Below are 20,282 nucleotides of genomic sequence, written 5' to 3' on the forward strand. Positions count from 1 at the left end.
GGTAAAACTTTTAACCTCTAAATAATTTAAATTAAAAAGTCAACAAAACTTCAGGATTCAAAGCAAATCACAAGGCTACCAGTTGAGGGACTGGAATATCGTAAAACATCCAAGCCAAGATCTTCATTTCTGAGGCACCATGGGCCAACATTAACTTTTGCTAGTCCTCAAATTCATTTTTAAAACCTGTGTCCAACCTCACAACCTACACAGTAAACAGCCAGAGGCGATTCACTGAAAGGTGAGACGCTGCTTTCTTGCTCAAACTCAGACCCGAGCTGTAGGGCTGTGAAATATGTATGGATATTTACCAAGACTACAACCTGCTGACGGACGGATGAGGAGTTTTGTACACAGAAGTAAGCCAAACAAAGAAGAAGCATATTTGAGTTGTAATGATTGACAGGCAATCTCTTGCCATAAATACTCAAAGGTGAAAAAAATGACATTCATGTTTCATGGAACAAGGCCTAGCATGCGATTGTATTCTTATTCAAATATTCCTTGAACCTGAGGTTTTGGGGGATGGTAACAAATAAATATATAAACACACATTCACTTGATTGTTACATGAATGAAGGCAGTCAAGGACATCTTTTTCCACACGCCCCGGCCATTATCAGCAATTGTGCACATGTGAAATAGAGAGATACAACAACAGCGATGACAAAAGCCCTTTGTCTGGAGCTATATTAATGTATTAAATAGAGGGGCTGTCAAACCACGGGAAAAATCCAGCCACTTCAGGAAGAAGAGCCAGAGGGACTTAAGAAAGGGAAGAAGAAAAGCCTTAATGAGAAGGCAGGGAATTGAAATTCAACTGTAAACTATTCTGTTGGTGGCAGAAGACATTGAACAACTACTTATGGTTGTAATGCGTTTCCTGGCTTTGTGCATATTCATATGGGCTTTCTCTGACACAGTCAACAGATGGCGAGAGGAAGCAATGTGGAATTACACTGTGGAATGGGCTGCCATGAATCTTCAAAGATGCCAATTCCAAACCAGAAATATTCAGTCAGGCGAGGTTTTGTGAGAGGCAGTGCCCTTTGAAAAGCCAATGAGCAAGTCTGAGATAAATGTTCCAACTGGGGGTTAGAGGCAGTTTTTAGCAGTCAAAACTGAAAACAAGCTACAAGCAGAAGTCACTTTTGGACAACACAATTTAACCAGCACCACAACATTAACAGTATTTTATATATAATATCTATGCTATGCTTGATATTTGTCATATATTTTGTCTTTGTGCAGTTGATCTTCATTCAAAAACATGCAGTGTATTTTACAAAGGAAAAAAAACAGTATGATTTTAAAAGTGGCTGTCAAATGCAAATTTAAATGAAACTCTATTATTATTTTACCATCTCTTCTAACCATGAATAGTATTCAGTGGGGGTGTCATGTTTCTCCTAATGCACTATTCGATTTGACTTTAGATTTTTAAGGTCATGATTTGATTCAATTTTCTATTTAATAATTTTTTCAGCACAGAAAGCTTTGCAATTGTTAGACTATGGAGTCTTGATTCATAAAGACCAACAGACTATTTGTTTTATGCCCTGACAACAAAAGTTCTCATTTTTTATTTTAAAAAGATTGACAACATTATGTCAAGTGTGTTATACCAGCCATATATTTCTTCAATGTAGCACACTATGGCCATATAGTCAAATTTAAATTTTGATCGTGATAATTGAAATTGAAAGCTCATTCCAATTGATTTTCGATTCAAAATTGAAATCCTTACAACCCCAGTATTCATTTGCAGATTTTTGACTGGTCTGTGAATCATGTTGGTCAGCATGGGTTGTTTTTATATTTCCTTCAGAAATACATTTAGTTTGACTTGACTAGTACTCACTGACAGGTAATAACTTAAAGATCAGATGTGCATTGCAAAAGCGGTGTTTGATCTGTGTAAACAGGGACTGCTCTTCACACAGAGAAGAACAAATAGGCTGTGGCACACCTGTTTGATACTGGCACAATGATGGCTCAGCAGGGGAAAATATTCATCTGTTCTTATGTGACAATATTAGGTTGGAGTGAAATAAGTCACAACAGCATGCTGAATGACACTCAGAACCAAATCAATAATTAAATTTGAATAAAACAGGTGCATCAGCATCACAAGTTGATGGACCAAAAAGGATGCTTTCTAATAAAAGAAAGAGAAAAACATCCCTATGAATGATTGAAAATTGTGCCACTCTGCTCCTAACTCTGTGTTTGATCTATCCCATCATGTTTGCCCTGTATACAAAAGGCTGCGTCTGTTGCCACCCATTTACAAAACTGTTTAAAACTGATATGGGTAAACTAGTGTATTCTCAAGCTGCAAGTAGCTTATTGGGGTCTCTCAATTTAAAATATTGCACTGGGTTTTATGATTGTACTTGTACTTAAACTGAAACTGAACTGAACTTAAGTTCAAAGCATCAGACTGATCATCTCTTCTGATGATTTGATGTACCGTGTCCATGCAATTTCTCAGCGTGGAGTGTAATCCATTTGACAAACAGAAGAAAAGAAAAGAAAAAAAAACCCTATTCATGAAAATCTAACAAAAAGGAACCAACAAATATTGGCTTCAGTATTAAATTCAACACACGAGGACACAGTGTAATGGCTGTAACCTATTCTAGCATATATTGGTTATTATACATTCCGTTGCAAAAAATAACACAGAGACGGACTCAGTCAGCTTATTTCCAATTCATGGTGACAGCTTCACCTGACCTACATGTCTCTGGAGTATTGAAAGAAACCAAATGTCAAATACACACAAGTCCGAACTGCTGTTGTAAGTTGACAGCGTTCACTACCCTAGGTTTGATACTGTTGTCATGGATGTCAGTTTCATTTTGTTGCAGGAAACACAGAAAGGTAAGACGCTTTAGTGGGTGTAACACAGAAAATCACTGTAATACAAGTGGAAATTCACTTCTCACCCATAAATTGATATGCTATCAAATCATATTGACAAAATCATTTTGCCCTAAATGCCTTCTTAACACTATCCTTTTCAAGGCCACTAACGCTATATTGATACACACTTTAATTACTGGAAACCACATGATGTTATTTGTCACTAAGCTCATTGTTACATAGTATCACACTGGCTAAATCCATTAATGTCACACCAAACTATCAAGCCAGCAAGCAACACGTGATTCCCCCGTTTACATAAGAGCCAAGAACACAGCTGCGTTTCAGCATTTAGTGCGATACGTGTTTTACTATAAGAATAATGTGGTAAATGTATTAAATAAGACACATATTCTAGGTTACAGCTGCTACCGTTAGCTAGCCTTCTCAGCTGAGAAATACCAGCTAACTGGTAGCTAGCTCCAGCTAATATATTTAACTGTCTTACCTCCGCTCAGTTTGGGAATTCTGCCAACTTTGTTTGTTACTTCTGCTGTAAGGGTTCCAAAGTCCTGCTCGTAGGCTTCAAAGTCTGAAGACATTGTGACGTTTGGGTTTAAAACAGGTGGCTCTCTGGTTGACAGTTAGCTCAGGATAATAACAACAAGTATCGAATGGAGTCCCTTCCGTGAGTCGCAGTAGAATGTGCTCGACAAGGAACAGGACTTTATTTTTTATTTTTCCGGCACTGAAAATAGTTCAACTAGTGAATAGAAAATATCAGTCACATTTATTTTTACTTGAATGCGAATAAATACATTATTTTAAAAGTCGTGTGGAGGTTGAGTTATGAATTACTTAGAATTAAAAGTGTCCGTGATGGGTGGAGGGTAACAGTTTCTGAGACACCATGAGGAAGGTTCCTCTCTGTACACAGAAGAAATTGAAGAAAAAAACCAAGGAAGTGGCCAGGTTGGTAATTTAAAGTGACAGTTTTTCTCTCCATCCATACAAAATGTACATATACGTATACCAATAAGCATTCGTTATATCTTTAAGATGCAATATTATCCGCGTTTCCTCATAGCAGCTTGTGGCAGTAATCCAGCCGGCAGTGTTGCTAAACTGGCTAACAAGCTAGCTAACTAGCTAACTGATGGTACGTTAGCCCTGGTGGAAAACCGAATCAACATGTTTAAACAAAGGCATTATTTCTGATGTGGTTTCATTTTTTAAACCACGGGGTCTCACTTGTCTGGCGTGTGAACACGCCGGACAGTGTTTTCGCTTGCATTTAATGTTGTCATGCAATGCTTTTTCTTTGTTTTCTTGGTGCGAATTAGCTAGCTTGGTATCAAGCTAATTAGTCTTCTCGCTGTTGGGCAAATCGTCACCCTGTTAAAATAATCGCCAAACTAATTTTTTCAAGTTTTACAGGAAACACAAAAAACTTCACCAAAAGTGTAACATATGACATTTGTTGATCATTTTACTCAAAAAAGGATGTAACAAAGGATGGCTATTGGCCATTAATGTTCATGACACAACCCATGTCATGTTTATGACACGCTCATGTCACTCTTATGTAGACACCTTCAAAATAAAGTGTTACCATATCTTGCTTAAGTCACAAAGGCATGTTAAAAAAAATTGCCTAAGTCACATTTTATTTTGACTCAGGCATAATAAATCTGCTTAAGTTGCGCACTTGACATAGGCCATTATCTTAAAGGGGTAAAATCACATGATCTGATCAACTGAGGATGTAGGCGATTTTACCATAGGTGGCCGGTGTCTTAGGCGACTATTTTAACAGTGTGAAGATATGGAAGTGACGCCCGACATGTGAAAGCTTAAAAAAATGTTAAAAGTAAAGTTTCTGTAATCAGCATACCATTAAAATATGATAGGCAAACTTCATTCTTCATCTTATTTGTGTCAATGAGATCAAAGTAAATATTATCTCAATGCAGAAACAAAGTCTAGTGTCCAAAGTGATCACCTCTCTGAAACAGAAAACTGAACTTATAACTTTTATGGAAGTTTGATTTATATTAGGGCTGATATATTTCACTACATTAGTTTTAGGTTCTTCATAAACTGACAACTGGGTGTATACAGACCACAACAAACATGGTCGGATGTTTTACATTGTCTCTCACTGTCTTTCTGCTAGATGGGGAATTTGAGTCTGTCACAAGGATAGTGCGCATCGAAGATTGGCGGGAGAGGATGCTGCTCTTTGCCAGGGCAAAGAACAATGGGACACAGAGAGCCCCAGTAAGCCAAGACCAGGCCTGTTGCTGGGTACTCAGAAGACGAGAGAAAATATGTGCATCACCTGCACCGCCAACTTTGCAAGATAGCAGAAGAAAAAAGTAACTAATTGAAGCTTGGTCAACACAATTCAGGAACTCAGCCAAAATACTAGTACTTACCTTGTGGCTTAAGGATGAATTTCCTGTCAACTTTTGTGACATTTCAGAACCTCCATGAGGTTCGAAGATTGTGCCACTGGGGTCCGATCATAGCCTTGTCTGTCATTGCTATATGCTCCACCATGGCAATTCTGGACTCCATTATCTGGTACTGGCCGCTAGACACTACAGGAGGTAGCATTAACTTTATCATGCTTCTCAACTGGACTGTCCTCATCCTCTACAACTACTTCAATGCGATGTTTGTTGGACCTGGGTACATCCCACTTGGCTGGAAACCAGTAAGGACCCTGAATAAGGATAATGACATTTGTCACTTTTGTTTGTTCATGTAGATAGTGTACAGAACAGATTGGGACCATGTCTGTGGAAACGCCACATAAAAATGCAGAATTAAACCCTAAATTACAGAAGACCTGCTTCATCAGACATTTAATATATATTTGTTTATCCCGATACAGGAGAAGCCACAGGATGCTCAGTACCTACAGTACTGCAGAGTGTGCCAAGGGTACAAGTCCCCCAGATCCCATCATTGCCGCAAGTGTAACAGGTAGCTACATTTGCTACGAAAGTACAAAATCTCTCTCTCACCTGTATGAGACACAGAGACAGCGCTTCTTTAGCTTGGAAATCACTAATATATTTTCAGCACACCAAATTAGAGCTGGCTTGTCCAAGTTATTTTTGTCCATGATTTATCAGCACTTTCTAGGCTGCACAGAGACACATCACATATATCACTTAACCTAAAATGTGACAGATGTGATATTTAAATAAATTAAAATCATATGTTTGTGATGTTAATCTCCTTCTGAGAAGAGAACTTGTTACTCTGTGTACTCCCAAACAACCAGTTGATTCCTGAGCATTCCTCTCCTTCTCTGCCTTTCCTCCCCCAGGTGCGTGATGAAGATGGACCACCACTGCCCCTGGATCAATAACTGCTGCGGCCACCTGAACCATGCCTACTTCACCAGCTTCTTGTTGCTGGCTCCACTGGGCTGCTCACACGCTGCCATCATCTTCATTATGACCATGTACACGCAGCTGTATGAAAGGGTCAGTAATCTCCTTACGCCTTATTATTTTATTCTGATGTTACCACATGTTAAGCTGTTTTTTTTGTTCCTCATTGCAGATATCATTCGGGTGGAGCACTGTAAAGATCGATATGAGTGCTGTGCGTCAATTCCAGCCCCTCATGCCATTCAGTGTGTCTGCCTTTGCTGCCACACTCTTTGCCTTAGGCTTGGCACTGGGTACCACTATAGCTGTTGGCATGCTTTTCTTCATACAGGTAAGTTTAGCAATGGGGTTTACAGTTTCCTGTTAGCTAGGGAATTTGATGTTTACCAAAATTATTTCAGCATAAATCTTGCAAAGCCTGTAATTTATTAAAGGCATACTATGCAGGAATTGCTACTTATTGTTTGTAAACACAACATTCAAACTTGTCCCTCCTATCTGGCTCAACGAAAGTGAAAGAAATTACTCTCGTTTTGGAACAAGCTTTGTCCTCTTGTCGTTTTGCCTTGCTATATATTTGCTTTTTTTAGCGCTGTGCTCACTTTCCATATTTTGCGCCCAAAGGGTGATGCCTCTAAACTTCCTCTAAACTTTTAAACAGCAAAATTAAAGGAAAAGAGAAAATTCAGGCAGGGGGCATTACCTCTACAGACACAGGCACACACTTTCAGTGGGTCATAAGTGATGACTGAGTATAAGTCTATACATTGGTTTTAATAAAATCCTGCTTTGTATACCATTAAGGCAAATATTAATTGACACTGATATTAAAATTGTCTGTCTTTTCAGATGAAAGTCATCCTTCGAAATAAGACCTCGATCGAGTCCTGGATCGAGGAAAAGGTCAGGATGTCTCTTTGGTTTACAATCTTTGTTTTGTAATGATATTTTGTGGTGTCAGTGTAATTTGAGATGGATTACTTTTTGTATTTTTTATTGTTGGATGTACAAACGATACTCTGGGATGTGAAATCGCTATTTTATTCACGGAATTATAATTTGTAATTCACTTCATGTTTTTTTTACACATTTTGTTGTCAAAGTTCCTTGAATTAAAATGTCACTTGTATGACTAATCCACACATGTTCCAGGATCATCTGTCAGTAGAATACAGCACGCTGAATACAGAAACTTGACACCACCCCACCCACACAATCCCATTGACACACATACACACTCTACCATTCTCTGTGCTTTCCACTAGGCCAAAGACAGAATACAGCACTACCAAACAGGGGAGGAATTCATCTTCCCTTATGACCTCGGCACCCGCTGGCTGAACTTCAAGCAAGTCTTCACATGGTCAGGGACGCCCAAGGGTGATGGCATTGAATGGCCAGTCCATCCCAAGTGTCACCAGCACACCTTAACTGTAGGTTAAATTCGTTTGTTGAGTTGTGATGTATCTGTTACTGTTCTTTAATGTTAAATGATGCATTATGTCTAATTTGAAGTTTATAAAAGCCGTTTTGGTACTAGTTAAACAGTGAGATAATAGTTGTGTCTTGTCCCTCTTTAAACAGATCGAGCAACTGAAGCAGAAAGCTGATAAAAGAGTGAGAAGTGTAAGTACCTGTCAGATCTTTATTGTGACATCCATGTGGATGTTGATTTTTAAATAGTACAACAAGTGTATTGTGTGGTCTTGATAGAATGTGTGACTTAAGAGAAATGTTTATGAGATTTAAAGGACGTGTAGTGGGATCTTTTTGCAGAAATGGAATAATATCATTCATTTAAGCCGCCTGTATCCACGATCTCATTCTTTCAGTTATTACCTAAAACTTTAGATCATAGGTAAAGGTTGTAACATAGGTTTACCTGTACCATACCTGTGTCTTTTCTGAGTTCAAGCTGCTGCCAGATCAATAGAATAACCAGATTTATTCTATGCCTCGGCCAGCAGGTCCAGTACCGAGCAGTGGAGGACTATAATGGAGCTTGCTGCCCTCTGAGCAAAGGTCTCCAAACCTTTTTCAGAACCCCCTGCACTGAGGAGCCCAGGATCCCCCTCAGCAAGGGGGACACCATCCTGGCAACTCGTGGCACCAAGTGAGTATATTCAGCCTGAACAAATATATCAATCGTCGTCACGGTTGTTGGCCTTGAAATCTGGATGGCTAGGCAGCCAATTCAGGATTCGTTCAGAATCCATGAGCAACGGAACAGCATTGTTTTTGGCCATGTGAACTCCTAATTTATTTATTTTTTTGTCTTTAGATGGTGGATGTACGGAGACAAAGTTTTGAATGAGGAGCATATGCAAGGTGAGATGAAACGGGCTGTGGTTGGAAATAAGCTTTTAAATAGCACTTTAAAAAATGTGTAACATCGTCCTCTCTTGGCTTTCAGTGGGAGAGCGTGTAAGGGGATGGTTTCCAAGGAGATGCGTGGAGAAGTGCCATTATGACACAGCTGCCAGCGATAGCACCAGCGAAAAGAAAGTAAATTAATATATTTGAACAGGCTTTATGTAGAGCAGGGGAGTTAAACTGAATAAAAGGTGTCTGTCCATGTTCATAAATGTACATCCACTGAAGATGTCATGCCTGATGCTGCAGGCTCACCATAGAGAATTTCATACTTTGATTAAAAAAATCTCACACATTTCAATACCAATTTTTTAAAAGCGACATAGTTCACTAAGTCTTACTGACCACCTTGCTGTCAAATGTCTTGAGGAGGACTACAGACTGGTCCCATGGATTCAGTTTGACTCCTCTGACCAAAAGTAAAACCCAGCAAGAGTCTTAATTTCCAAGAATTGTCACCAGGCTTTAATGTGACTTCATTGTGATTACATGACTTTTTACTTGAATCTGTTGTTTTTACTTGTGTTGATGTCCGTTTTTTGCTAATTATGCAATGCCTCTGCCCAGCTAACCCCGGGACTTCGTCATGCAACTCTTTCTACAGTATGGAGATAACACTTACTTTGTTTTGTTTTTTATTATTTTTGTAAAAATAAATTGTTGGCCTCAAAGTATAAATTAAGAATTAAAAAATCTTCTGCAAGAGTTGTTGCCTCTGGCTTTGTGAGTGCTATAAATTGTCCTGTTTTAATACATTATTATTATTATTAGTGCCTTGGGCTTCAATTAAACAAATAATTTGGCATTTGTTTAATTATTGTATTGTGTGTCACACACAAGGATGCTGTTCTATTTATCCTAAACTAATTTTAATGTCATGCCATGTTCTTACATTTTCTAAGTTTACACCAATGACACCTGGGCACTAGGTCTAGCAGCTTCACTGTTTTGAAATAAGTTTTACACATTCAGATTGTAGTTTTAGTGCAGCAGTGAGCAAAAAAAAATGTTTTCTTAGAAAATTAAATTCTGGCACCTGTCTAATTTCAGGCAAGTCAATGTTATATTTGTTTCAAGTTGAAATGGTGTTTGCTGCAGTGCCACCTAAAACATGCCTACAAGCAACAAGAGAAAGGAGTATTTACCACATTATGTAATTTATTGCTTAAGTATATGCATCAAATACACTTATAGTGCACAGCCTAAGAACCTCAAAGAGGAAATTGAAGGTCTGAAATTCAAGGCTTTTTTTTTTTTTATTTAGGCTTTGCTTTGGAGCAACCTGTCCGTCTAAAATAATCAGTTTTTTAGAGTCCAGTATCATTTTAAACATCACCTCTTAAAGGCTCTGTTAGTGCACACAGGTGTTTTTAATTAATCAACCACACATGAATGTAGCTTTGAACACTCCGGAAAAGAGGGATTTAATCAGGCAGATAAGTGAAAACACCTGTGTATGAGTGTATTGGACCTTTAATATACACTTGTGCTAATGGACCTTTAGTTATTTATATGATTCATTAATTGGGGCCACGGGGCAATCCCACCTACAGCTAGGCAAAGCCCCGAGCACTATTGTTATACTGTGGATTTTTTCTTCTTCCTCTTCCGGACACGATTTCATCCCGCTACTCGTCAAATTATACATCAAAATTTGCGGTTTGATTGGGATCGGTGTGCTATTACTTTTCTTTACGGAATATGAAAAACTGCGCAAAATTTTGCATTGAAGTGAATGGGACAGCTGGAGAAAAATGTCCGAAAAAGAACAATAATTGGAGATTTTCCAACGTCTACGTCTCTGGCATAATTTCACCTAGAGACTCCATTTAAACTTTAAACAGTCAACACAAGTCTTGTATATTGGTGTATTAATGCACATTTCGATAGGTCATATAGTTTTTTATCAATCCCTGTTCAACGACCATGATCATTTTTGGAGAAATTCTGAGATTATAATGGGTGTGTATTGCATGGAATGTTCATGTCAGAGTGTGTGACATCATTGCTCAGAGTGTAGAGAGAGAGAAAAAATTGTCAAAAAATAAATTTGAAAACTGCGCTCCAGGCTGCAAATTCCACTCTACAAAAATAATTTATACATAGAAATTTTGTCTTCTCACTCACAATCATCTGGTATAGCTGTCAGAGTTATAGTTTTTGTGTAGGACGCACAGATGCGCCACCAACAGCCCCATTGACTGAAAACTCAGGAAGATTTCTGTAGAAAAGCATATTTAACAGTTTTTCAGATCGCTCTCACAAAGCTATTTCTTCATTTTCCTTCACAAAAAACATATGTAGCTGTTTAGGAAGAACTCAGGACGCTCAAAATGAAGTCGGATCAATAATAGGTAATATGGTTTTGCCAAAAATGCTTTCTCTTCAAGGCCAGAAATTCCAGTCTGTCCACCTCTGGCTGCTCTCACTGTTGGAAGATTCCACAGCTGTCAATTTCCGTTGATTGCTCTGCTCTGATTGATGGACCCCAAAGCCTTTCATCCTTTCATCCATTTTTCACAGAAAGAGAGAACCAGACACACACACACACACACACACACACACAGGTAACTTTATGTGATTACAGTTTAAGATACACACACACCAGCAGCAGCCCCCGTGGCCCTTTCAGAATTTACCCAGAGGAAATTTTCTAGTGTTTTATCAGCCTCATTTGTCTTGAAAAAAAGTACAAGTTACTATGGCGTTTATTTGTTTGTCTATTTTTCTGTCAACTGCAACACACAACAAGTTAAGACAAAAAAGTGAGATTTATACCAAAAATTTAGCAGAATATGTCTGTTATCTGACCTTAGATCGTTGCTCCCTGGTAGCTATATGACTACAGGTCCCAGACGCCACCGCTTCTTTCCTCGGCCAATCAGAATGCTTGTGAAATATCACGTGATAATCCAACCCAGTTCATGTGTGAGAGACTTCCACTAGTAGGTGCTTAGCTATTTGGACTGGAGTGGACTGGATATGACAGTTCCTCGTTGAAGATAATAAGGAAAAAACGATATATTCAGTAGCCATGTGGACATATCTTATTATTTAGTGCGTGATTCATCCGATCTTCATGTCGCTTTAGCTTTGCTAAACAGGTGAGCTCATGCTACATGATTGCAAGGTTGTCTGTGCCAGATTGTCACTTCAAAACGTATTATAACTGCCCTGTCTGTGGGGCGCAGCAAATGGTGTTTGTAACAAAACACAGACCGCTCTGTTATTGCAGGCTAATGACTAAAATAATAACTAGCATTGTCATCGGCACCTCGGGAATCTCATTTTGAGTCTTCAGGGTCACTTTGCAGAGAGGTTTTATGACATTTTTTACAGGCAGTGTGATGGTAGTACTACATAGCTAGCTAGCTACGACACTGAGTTCGCCTCAGCTCTAACGACCAACTGTTTATGCAAAGCTAAAAAATGCTAGCGAGTTAGCAAAAAGTCGTAGCTTAGTGGCTAAACATTCATGAACTTTCAGCTCAAATCACTTCTAATATACTGTAGCTTCATGCTCGCATTTGATTGGTCAGTTGGTTGAAGTGTGGCCATACTACTGGTCAGGTTTTGGGTCAGTCAGGTTTCTTGTTTGGTGAATGAGTAATAACAAGAATATGTTATTTTATGCTCTAAATTATCCCTCTACTGCTAAAGTTAATATAATTTATTTATTTATTTTACCTCTGTGGGACTTAGAGATGACATTCATTAATGGGAACACACATTGACGCAATGCCTCAGGGTTAACTGTTAGAAATAGACAGTGTCTGCTTGTTACAGTGTAATGAATATGTTGCAACATCAGCAGGTTTTAAATAAAGAGATGTGCTGTAAAAGCTAGAGAATCATGCCATTCTTGCAACCCAATACATCAGGTAGCACAGAGAACAGTATGCTGTGAATGACTGTTGATGATATTATTTCTGATTTAGATATCCTCTGACTACACCTTGAGCTTATACCTACAAATGCATTGAAAATAACTACAAACTATGAATAGCATGTAAATACTGTTAGAATAGTAATAAGCACGATTAGGGTGTTAGACAGGATACATGTTTGTGTTGCCAAAGTGTTGATAGTATTCTAAGCAAATTACAAGCAATTATTGAATAAATAATGGTAATTGTCAGAAAAATAATTAACTATAAATTGAACAATATGTAACTTATAACTACGAGCTTTGTTAATATATCTGTTTTTTTAAAGTCTATTGAAATCTGGTCCAGTTTTCTGTGTGACTTCTCTTAGCACGTCAATGGGCCGGCCTCGTTTTGTTTTATTACATTTTTTTTTTTATGGTGTAGTCTGTATTTTATGTAGAGAAATGTCTTTGTGTGTTAAGCAGTACATATTTTTCCTCTATATTATTTGAGCAGTGCTGCAAAACAGTAACAGCTTAAGAAAGTGCGTAGTTTCCATTGTGATTTTTTGTTTTTTATGTAATCCCGATTTAAACTCAACTTCAACTGTTTTTGTCTTGTCTACTTTCTTTCAGAGAGTTTACCCACACTCTATCCTTCTGACTCAGCAGACACTCAACCGTGATTCCCTGTGATATCAGCCAGGACCATGTCCATGTTCAGCACGGGCATCCTTGTGCTGACGTCTCCTCTCCACACCCTCCCCCTGCGCATTGCACCGGTGCTCAGCTCCGCCGCTCAGCTTGTGGAGCGCACCCTGTACGTCCACCTCCACCCAGGGCTGAACCTGGGAAGTGGGAGCCAGCCTCGACCAGTTTTCATTCCACCAGTAGTGGACCTATCTACGCTCATTTCCCGCCTTTACAGCAATGCAGCTGACGTATGCGGGCACCTGGATGTGCGTGTTTTGCTGACTAATGTTCGCGCTCAGTCAGCTGGATGCAGCGGGACCACGGCCCCAAACTGTCCCTTCCCCACGCCACAATCTCTGTCTCACTCCCCAGAGGTGTTGCTCACAGACTTTCCTCTGCAGGACCCAGGTCAGTCCCGTCAGGTTACGCAGTGTCTGCAGAGGTACACAGGCCACTGCTACGTCTGCAGCCCCAGCCTGCCCTCAGTGCTGCTTCACCCACAGCTAATGAGCCTGCAGGAGAAAGAGGAAGGCCTGAAAGAGCCGGAAGAAAAGGCACAACCCTTGGAGACTTACAGTGACGTGGTGGTAGGCGGGACATTTGACCGGCTCCACGGGGCCCACAAGACACTCCTCAACATCTCATGTCTATTAGCCAACAGAAGGTTCCTTATTGGTGTGTGTGACCAAGCAATGCTGAAAAGTGAGTAGTTCATTTTCATTATTTCCATTTAAGTATGTTTATTAATCTAATATCTCTGAAGCTAATATGTCTCATATTTTGATGAGCTGTCAAAATGTTCTTTCCGGCTGTAGAAAAAGTGCTCAAGGAGCTGGTTGAGCCCTACTCTCTGCGAGCCCAGAGACTACAGGAGTTCCTGCAAGACATCAAACCCTCACTGCAGGTGGAGATCGTGCCCCTTGACGACCCCTATGGAGTGTCTGTAGTTGACCCCTTGTTGCAGTGTATTGTGGTTAGCGAGGAGACGAGGAAAGGAGGCGAGGCTGTTAACAAGAAACGCATTGACAATGTAAGTGTGAAAATTAATGATCAACAGCAACACCTTGGCTTTTCTGCAGACTTTATCCAGTTGATTGCACTGTGTACCAGTCCATTGTTTACTGCAGTGGAGTGGAATACATACATACGTCTTAACATAACATTTATTAAAAAAATATTTGTATTTATATTTTTATGGTATTTCCATACTCCTTTTCAAATGACAAATAATGTCTAAAAACGTAGGAAGAAGACAATAATATTATAATAATACACATAGTGTAAGAAAAAATACATACAAAAATAATAACAAAATAACTGCACCATTTAATACACAAAAAAGTTTAAAAAATAAGTATACTATATTTGTTACTATCATTTTTATTATTATATTAAGTTGTTTTTTTTCATTTTCTACAGCTGATTTGATTACAGCAGTGTTTGTTTGTTTTAAACTGCAGTATAATTAAGGTCCCTCTCCTAATTTTTTAAATTTTCTTTGTTTACCAACATACTGTATAAAACTGGATGCAACAGATGGCCATTTGATATATACTTATGTTAATATCATGTAGCCCTACTGCAGTTATTTTTCCCTTTATCTAGATCTATGTCAGGAGATACCTACTATTGCTTTCTACAGAAATTATTATCATCTCTCATGCCAGGCTCTGGTATGACTGTCTGTGAGCTTTAGTTTTAAGGATTGCATATAAAAGCAAAAAAAAGTTCTAGTGCACATTTTAATCCTGGGACAGAAGAGGAAATAGTTAATAAAGATATAAACGACACTAGCCTTCATACACATTGGCACATATGTGACCTATGTTATGTGTTCTCTGTTTCCTAAATCAGGGCCTTCCAGTTCTCGTCCTTCATGAAATCCAGTTGCTGAAAGATGCCCACCACACTGAGGCAGAAGAGGAGAAGATCAGCTCCTCCAGTCTACGCTCTCGTCTGCTGGGAACCCTCCTTACCCCGCCTAAAGTAGGTCATGTTTTATTTGTTTTATTTTTTACATTTTCATAAGAGATTTCAATGCAAGAGATATGATGCTGTTCATGGTGTTGTAGTAGCATTGAGGAAATCACAAGGAAAGTTAACATACAGCATTAAAATAAAATAAGAACACTCATATCTGGAATTTATTAAAAAGGTGATGGGTTTTAATTATGCCTATTTTCAGAACATCATAATCATGCAACCTTTATACATATATATGTAACTTAAAAAATATCACCAGTAAATTCAAGCTCATTCCTGTTTATTAAAAATCTTTCCAAATGTTAAAGAAGCTCTGCACCGCCTGCAGTCACAAAAAAGTAATTGCCAAATCATGCTCTAAAGGGATCCATTTATTTTTATAATTCACTCACTGAAAATTTTACTCTTTTCCTTGCAGCATTTGAGTAGGAGAGGAAGAGTGTTTTGCAACACGGGTAGCTCTAGAAACTTCTTAATGTTTAACTGTTCCAACAGGAGCTGTGTTATCCAGGTAAAAAAGTAACAGCGTTTGTGTCCAGCTTTTGCCAAAGTACAATGTCTTGTTTTGAGTGTGAAGCAACATAACCAGAGGCAGAATTATTGTAAAAATGTTGGTTGAGAGTAGACAGACTAGTTCATATAGTGCGCATTAGGGAGGTGTGGAACAGATTGTGTAAGTTGAACTTGACTTAAGTACACTGAGTTGACTCAGTGTTTGTCTGTCTGTGCTGATAAAGACTATTATTACTGTTTTCAGAGAAACAATCAGCTCCCCTGTAGCGAGGGTGGAGAGTATCTCTGAACAGGCCTGACTTGTTTCGGGAGCTATTTTTGACACATTGCAAAAAATCAGTTTTCTTATCTTCTTATCTCCACCTCCACCCAGTGATCCTTTATGTTCTCATGTTATACCTCTGTCTTCTATACTAGGACACATCCCAACTCGCTCCACTTCCATACGTTATCGGCCTGACAGGAAGCAGCGGCAGCGGGAAGAGCTCCATCGCCAGGCAGCTGGAGGCTTTGGGCGCCGTCCTGATTGACTGTGACAAGCTGGGCCACGAGGTTTACCAGCCCGACACTGCAGCCTATCACAGAGTGCTGGAGGAGTTTGGGTCAGGTGAGGACACACTCTGAGATGCATCATCCATCTCCTTATGAGATCTCACACACCATTGGTCTACTCTGATTAAATACAGGACAGTGATGCACCTTTTTGCACTGTTTCATTTCAGCCTGTCTCTGTTTAAAAATAGGTTCAGACTATGTTTGACAAACAAAAGCACATTTTGAGTGTAAGACATCACCCTTCTCTTCCTGATATAGGTGGGGAAAATAACACATCAAGGCCATGCCTGCTCAGGTGCCATAATTATGACAAAATATCTTCTTCTTTTTTTAAATAAAATCTTTGACTCATTTTGACATTATTCTTGAGTTTGAGGATGTTTCACCCTTTTGTTGCTTTTACACATGAAATCATGGTCAATATAGTTTGGCTTTTTTTGAAAAAGAATTTGCAATCATTTATTTTACTATATATATATATAAATAATTGACATTATTATGTTGAAAAAAATCAGTTTTCACTTTGAGAATAAAGATGATTTTTTTTTGCCAATTCTTGATTATATTGACCATGATTTCATGTGTAAAAGCAACAAAAGTGTGAAACAGCCAAGGGGGGTGAATATTTTTTTAAAGGCATTGTATCTGGCTGGTCAGTAGGAGGATTTACACCGTGCATATACATGTGTTTTAGGTGATCAGATTGCAGTTGGATAGAGCTTCATGACATAAAGTACAGGTGTAAATGCACCCAAAACATTTTGAGGACAGATTGTGATCACGCTTGTAAATAAAAATGCATTTTCAATCCACACACAACAACTAACCGGCACCAGCCGTTAAAAAACATATCCAGAGGCAGAAGAGTGTATGCAAAGAACATCTCCATGCAGCAACAGCAGTCGGATCTCAGAGTTTACACTGAAGACATGTAATACCAGGTGTAAATGTCATCAGATTAGACTATATCTAGATACAATCTGGATAGGAGACTTATTTTAATGCCAGGTGTAAATGCAACCAACAGCATGATGGTGCAAAAACATTAGTGAGGATAATTTTCAATGACTACTATTCAATGAATAAAAATAGGTTGAACAATAGTTTGACTTTCATGTTGTCTTGTAAATGTGCTGTATAAAATATGTATAAAAAGTGTTTTTTTTTACAATTACTTTTAGATCTTGTGAATGAAGATAAATCCATCAACAGACGTGCATTAGGAAGGAAGGTTTTTGGAAACCAGGTAATGTGATAATTATGAATAATGTTTCATAACATTACAGTAGTGAAAATGACATGTCAGACTTCACCACTGTGTATCGACATTTTCATGCAGGAGCAGTTAAAAGCACTAACAGACATTGTATGGCCTGAGATTGCACTTCTGGTGAAGAACAGAATCCGCCAAGCCAGAGAGGAAGGTATTATATGGACTTACATTAACATTGTTTTTGTCTTAGCTGCAGAAATGTATATTGGCAGACATGTAAAATAGAAATTGGTAAATGATGTTCATACACTTTCTTCCCTGTTGATCTTCTTGACATTTACACAGACAATAAACAAACTGTGCCCTTGTTTTGTATAAGGAGAGATTTCCCAAGTGTGATCTTTGTCTCTCTGCAGGTAAACAGGTGTGTGTGTTGGATGCAGCCGTTCTTCTGGAGGCCGGATGGACAGACATGGTCCACGAGGTCTGGGTCACCATCATCCCTGTTGAGGAGGTAATATGTTTGTACCTGCAGTCCTCAACATATAGCAATATAAAAAGTTTTTACTGTACACTTGTTGTCATTGGCAATTGAGAAAAACTGGGTTGCTGTATCAGCATTTTTTACTCAAAGTAAAAAGTGCCACAGTTTCTCAATTGCACTAGTGTTTTTCATATCATATTCTTCTAAACTGCATTTTTCTTACTATATTGTGAAGGTTGATGTCTTTTTTTCCTCAAAATATTCAGTTTTGTATTTTTTAAACTTTTATTTTATGTTTAATTTTATGTTTTTGTTTAGCTTTTCTTTTCATTTATGTTTCAGTAAGTTTCTAGAGTGGATTTGACTGTTTCAGTTTTTTTTTGTTTAAAATGTTTAGTTTACTTTTTATTAGTATTAACTTTAGTTTGTTTGTTTTTTATTATAATATGGGGCATATTAAAATAGGTATTGAAATACAAACACAAAACTTTGTGAAGGCAGTTGACAGTCATGTAGACACCCCAGTCTTAATAAACTTTATACACCAGTTCCAAATGTCACCAAATTGAGAGAGAATAAAAATAAAGATATATTTTATATGTACATTTTATTGTTTTAGTTTGTTTTGTCAGTACCCAGTATCATTTTAGTTGGATTTTTCTTATTTTCTAAATTCTTATTTTTGTTTTTATTTGCAGTTAACTGCAATGTTTTTCACACCAAGTTTTCAGTATGTTTTTTGTTACCTTTTGAGGTTTTATTTGTAAAAACATGTTTGGTGGTGAAAGGCTGTCTGCCATAGTTTGTTTTCAATCCTACCACTGAGGGGCGCCAAAGTTGGACTTTCTACAAAAACTTGCTTGAACAAATTCAACGCTCCCCTTGTTGACCTAACCCATCTGCCTCTCCTTATTTCCCCTCTCAGGCAGTTATAAGGATAACAGAGCGAGACGGCGTGACCTCCGAGGACGCCCTGCGTCGGCTGCAGAGTCAGTGGTCCAACAGCAAGCAAGTCGAGCACGCCAACGTGGTGCTCAGCACGCTGTGGGAGCCAGAGGTCACTAGGAAACAGGTCAGATATTCCCCATTCCCCAGTGAAGCGTCTACACATCTGCATCACGTGAAATAATACCTAGAAAACTGTGTTTTTGTAGTAATTTTCCGACTCTCTTTTGTTTTAAAGGTACTGAAAGCTTGGAATCTTCTTCAGAAGAGAATCCAGCAGAAGCAAGAGGGACACATGTTGTGACCCGTGCATACAGAACAAGCATGTGTCGGCCCAGGGACACGTGCACACTAATGACTGATCCACACAAGGAAAAACTGCCTTAGAAAGGAGTGAGAACGGTTGCTGTGCCGTCGCAGCAAACCCAACGCGCTCTCTCGCTTCTTCGACCAAGACTCCGTGCCTAATTGACTTTCCACAGGTTTTTAAAAGTTTTATCTGAAGATGCTTAGTTGAAAGATGGAGGGGGGAAAATGAATAAATGATCCCAAAACTAAATGATTTAGGAATTTAAAAGCTGCAATTCATGTTCGGGATTAATTGTTAGCCAAAGATTTTTAATACCCAACATTCACTAATCCCAGATCACTTTAAGACAAAACCTCTCAGTAAATTCTGATATATTTGGCCACCTGATAAGTTCTGTCCTCTTTCCATGTCTTCTCAGTATAAATATGAATGTAGCTTAAAAAGGAACTAATGGCAAGGGAATGATCAGGTACTATACTGGGAGATTGTATGATTGCCACTGTTAAATCATAGGATTAAATGTTGTTTACGTTTGTGGTTTCAGGGTTGGGAGAATATTTTTAAAAATTCACTATCAAATGACCTATTATAAATATGTGCAATAGACTAGAATATTTTTTAATATCAGTGTAGTCATGTTGAAATACACTTTGGAATTGACAATTAGTGAAATTATACATTGACTAATAAAGGAAAATGCATAAGACATATGGAGGTATTTTAGGCTGATGTGAAAAAGCTGTTTGTCTTTGAAACATTTATAAATTAAATGTTTTGCAATTGAAGAGCTCATCTGAAGATTTAAATGCCCTCTAAACATTGTTGAAAAAGAGAGCCAAAAGAGAAGGCAAAGTAGAAACTAAACTTATGTGTTTAGCTTCTGATAAATGTCTTATACTCCAGTAAAAGTGTAAACCAATGTTTACATAATGAGGCTAATGCTTCATTGCTTTAGCTGTACAAGAATTATTCAATGAAATGTCACTTGTTCAGAAATGTCATCTTTTCATTGTCTTGCATGTCATCTGGAAACTCGGCAGAATACTTTAATAAAATGGTGTAACATTAAA

General features: G+C 38.3%; 3 protein-coding genes across 8 annotated transcripts in view; 2 read left to right on the forward strand and 1 right to left on the reverse strand.

Moving 5' to 3' along the window:
* vti1a (vesicle transport through interaction with t-SNAREs 1A) overlaps positions 1–3,602 on the reverse strand; it is a 128,518-nt gene extending 124,916 nt beyond the window's left edge. For all 4 annotated transcript variants that reach the window (XM_059324396.1, XM_059324398.1, XM_059324395.1 and 1 more), the window contains exon 1: positions 3,377–3,602. In XM_059324396.1, coding sequence (XP_059180379.1) covers positions 3,377–3,470 — 94 coding nt within the window. In that variant the 5' untranslated portion in view covers positions 3,471–3,602. The remainder of the gene's footprint in view (positions 1–3,376) is intronic.
* Positions 3,603–3,691: 89 nt separating this feature from the next.
* zdhhc6 (zinc finger DHHC-type palmitoyltransferase 6) lies at positions 3,692–9,353 on the forward strand. Of its 2 annotated transcripts, none has more exons than XM_059324394.1 (11): positions 3,692–3,840; positions 5,045–5,587; positions 5,768–5,859; positions 6,209–6,368; positions 6,448–6,606; positions 7,125–7,178; positions 7,541–7,708; positions 7,860–7,901; positions 8,243–8,388; positions 8,557–8,603; positions 8,689–9,353. In XM_059324394.1, the coding sequence occupies exons 2-11, from the start codon at positions 5,321–5,323 to the stop codon at positions 8,787–8,789; spliced, it is 1,236 nt and encodes a 411-aa protein (XP_059180377.1). In that variant the 5' UTR covers positions 3,692–3,840; positions 5,045–5,320; the 3' UTR covers positions 8,790–9,353. The 2 variants fall into 2 exon arrangements, with proteins under 2 accessions (XP_059180377.1, XP_059180376.1); XM_059324393.1 differs by having other exon boundaries at positions 3,693–3,840; positions 8,240–8,388.
* Positions 9,354–11,568: 2,215 nt separating this feature from the next.
* coasy (CoA synthase) lies at positions 11,569–20,282 on the forward strand. 2 transcript variants are annotated; one of them, XM_059324999.1, is made up of 10 exons: positions 11,569–11,752; positions 13,153–13,911; positions 14,025–14,239; positions 15,064–15,195; positions 16,123–16,312; positions 17,442–17,506; positions 17,600–17,684; positions 17,890–17,987; positions 18,883–19,029; positions 19,141–20,282. In XM_059324999.1, exons 2-10 carry the CDS (start codon positions 13,227–13,229, stop codon positions 19,204–19,206), a joined length of 1,683 nt encoding a protein of 560 aa, XP_059180982.1. In that variant the 5' UTR covers positions 11,569–11,752; positions 13,153–13,226; the 3' UTR covers positions 19,207–20,282. The 2 variants fall into 2 exon arrangements, with proteins under 2 accessions (XP_059180982.1, XP_059180983.1); XM_059325000.1 differs by having other exon boundaries at positions 13,189–13,911.

Source organism: Centropristis striata, chromosome 21 (assembly GCF_030273125.1).
Source record: "Centropristis striata isolate RG_2023a ecotype Rhode Island chromosome 21, C.striata_1.0, whole genome shotgun sequence".
NCBI classification, from domain to species: Eukaryota; Metazoa; Chordata; class Actinopteri; order Perciformes; family Serranidae; genus Centropristis; species Centropristis striata.

What these genes read in the sequence shown, in the direction of transcription:
- zdhhc6 (XM_059324393.1), top strand. Translation starts at nt 5,321, where the DNA reads ATGAATTTCCTGTCAACTTTTGTGACATTTCAGAACCTCCATGAGGTT. An exon ending in ACACGCAGCTGTATGAAAGG is followed by an intron (nt 6,369 to 6,447) that starts GTCAGTAATCTC and finishes TCCTCATTGCAG; the next exon opens with ATATCATTCGGGTGGAGCAC. An exon ending in GAATGAGGAGCATATGCAAG is followed by an intron (nt 8,604 to 8,688) that starts GTGAGATGAAAC and finishes CTTGGCTTTCAG; the next exon opens with TGGGAGAGCGTGTAAGGGGA.
- coasy (XM_059324999.1), top strand. Translation starts at nt 13,227, where the DNA reads ATGTCCATGTTCAGCACGGGCATCCTTGTGCTGACGTCTCCTCTCCAC. An exon ending in TGACCAAGCAATGCTGAAAA is followed by an intron (nt 13,912 to 14,024) that starts GTGAGTAGTTCA and finishes TTCCGGCTGTAG; the next exon opens with AAAAAGTGCTCAAGGAGCTG. An exon ending in CCATCATCCCTGTTGAGGAG is followed by an intron (nt 17,988 to 18,882) that starts GTAATATGTTTG and finishes TTCCCCTCTCAG; the next exon opens with GCAGTTATAAGGATAACAGA.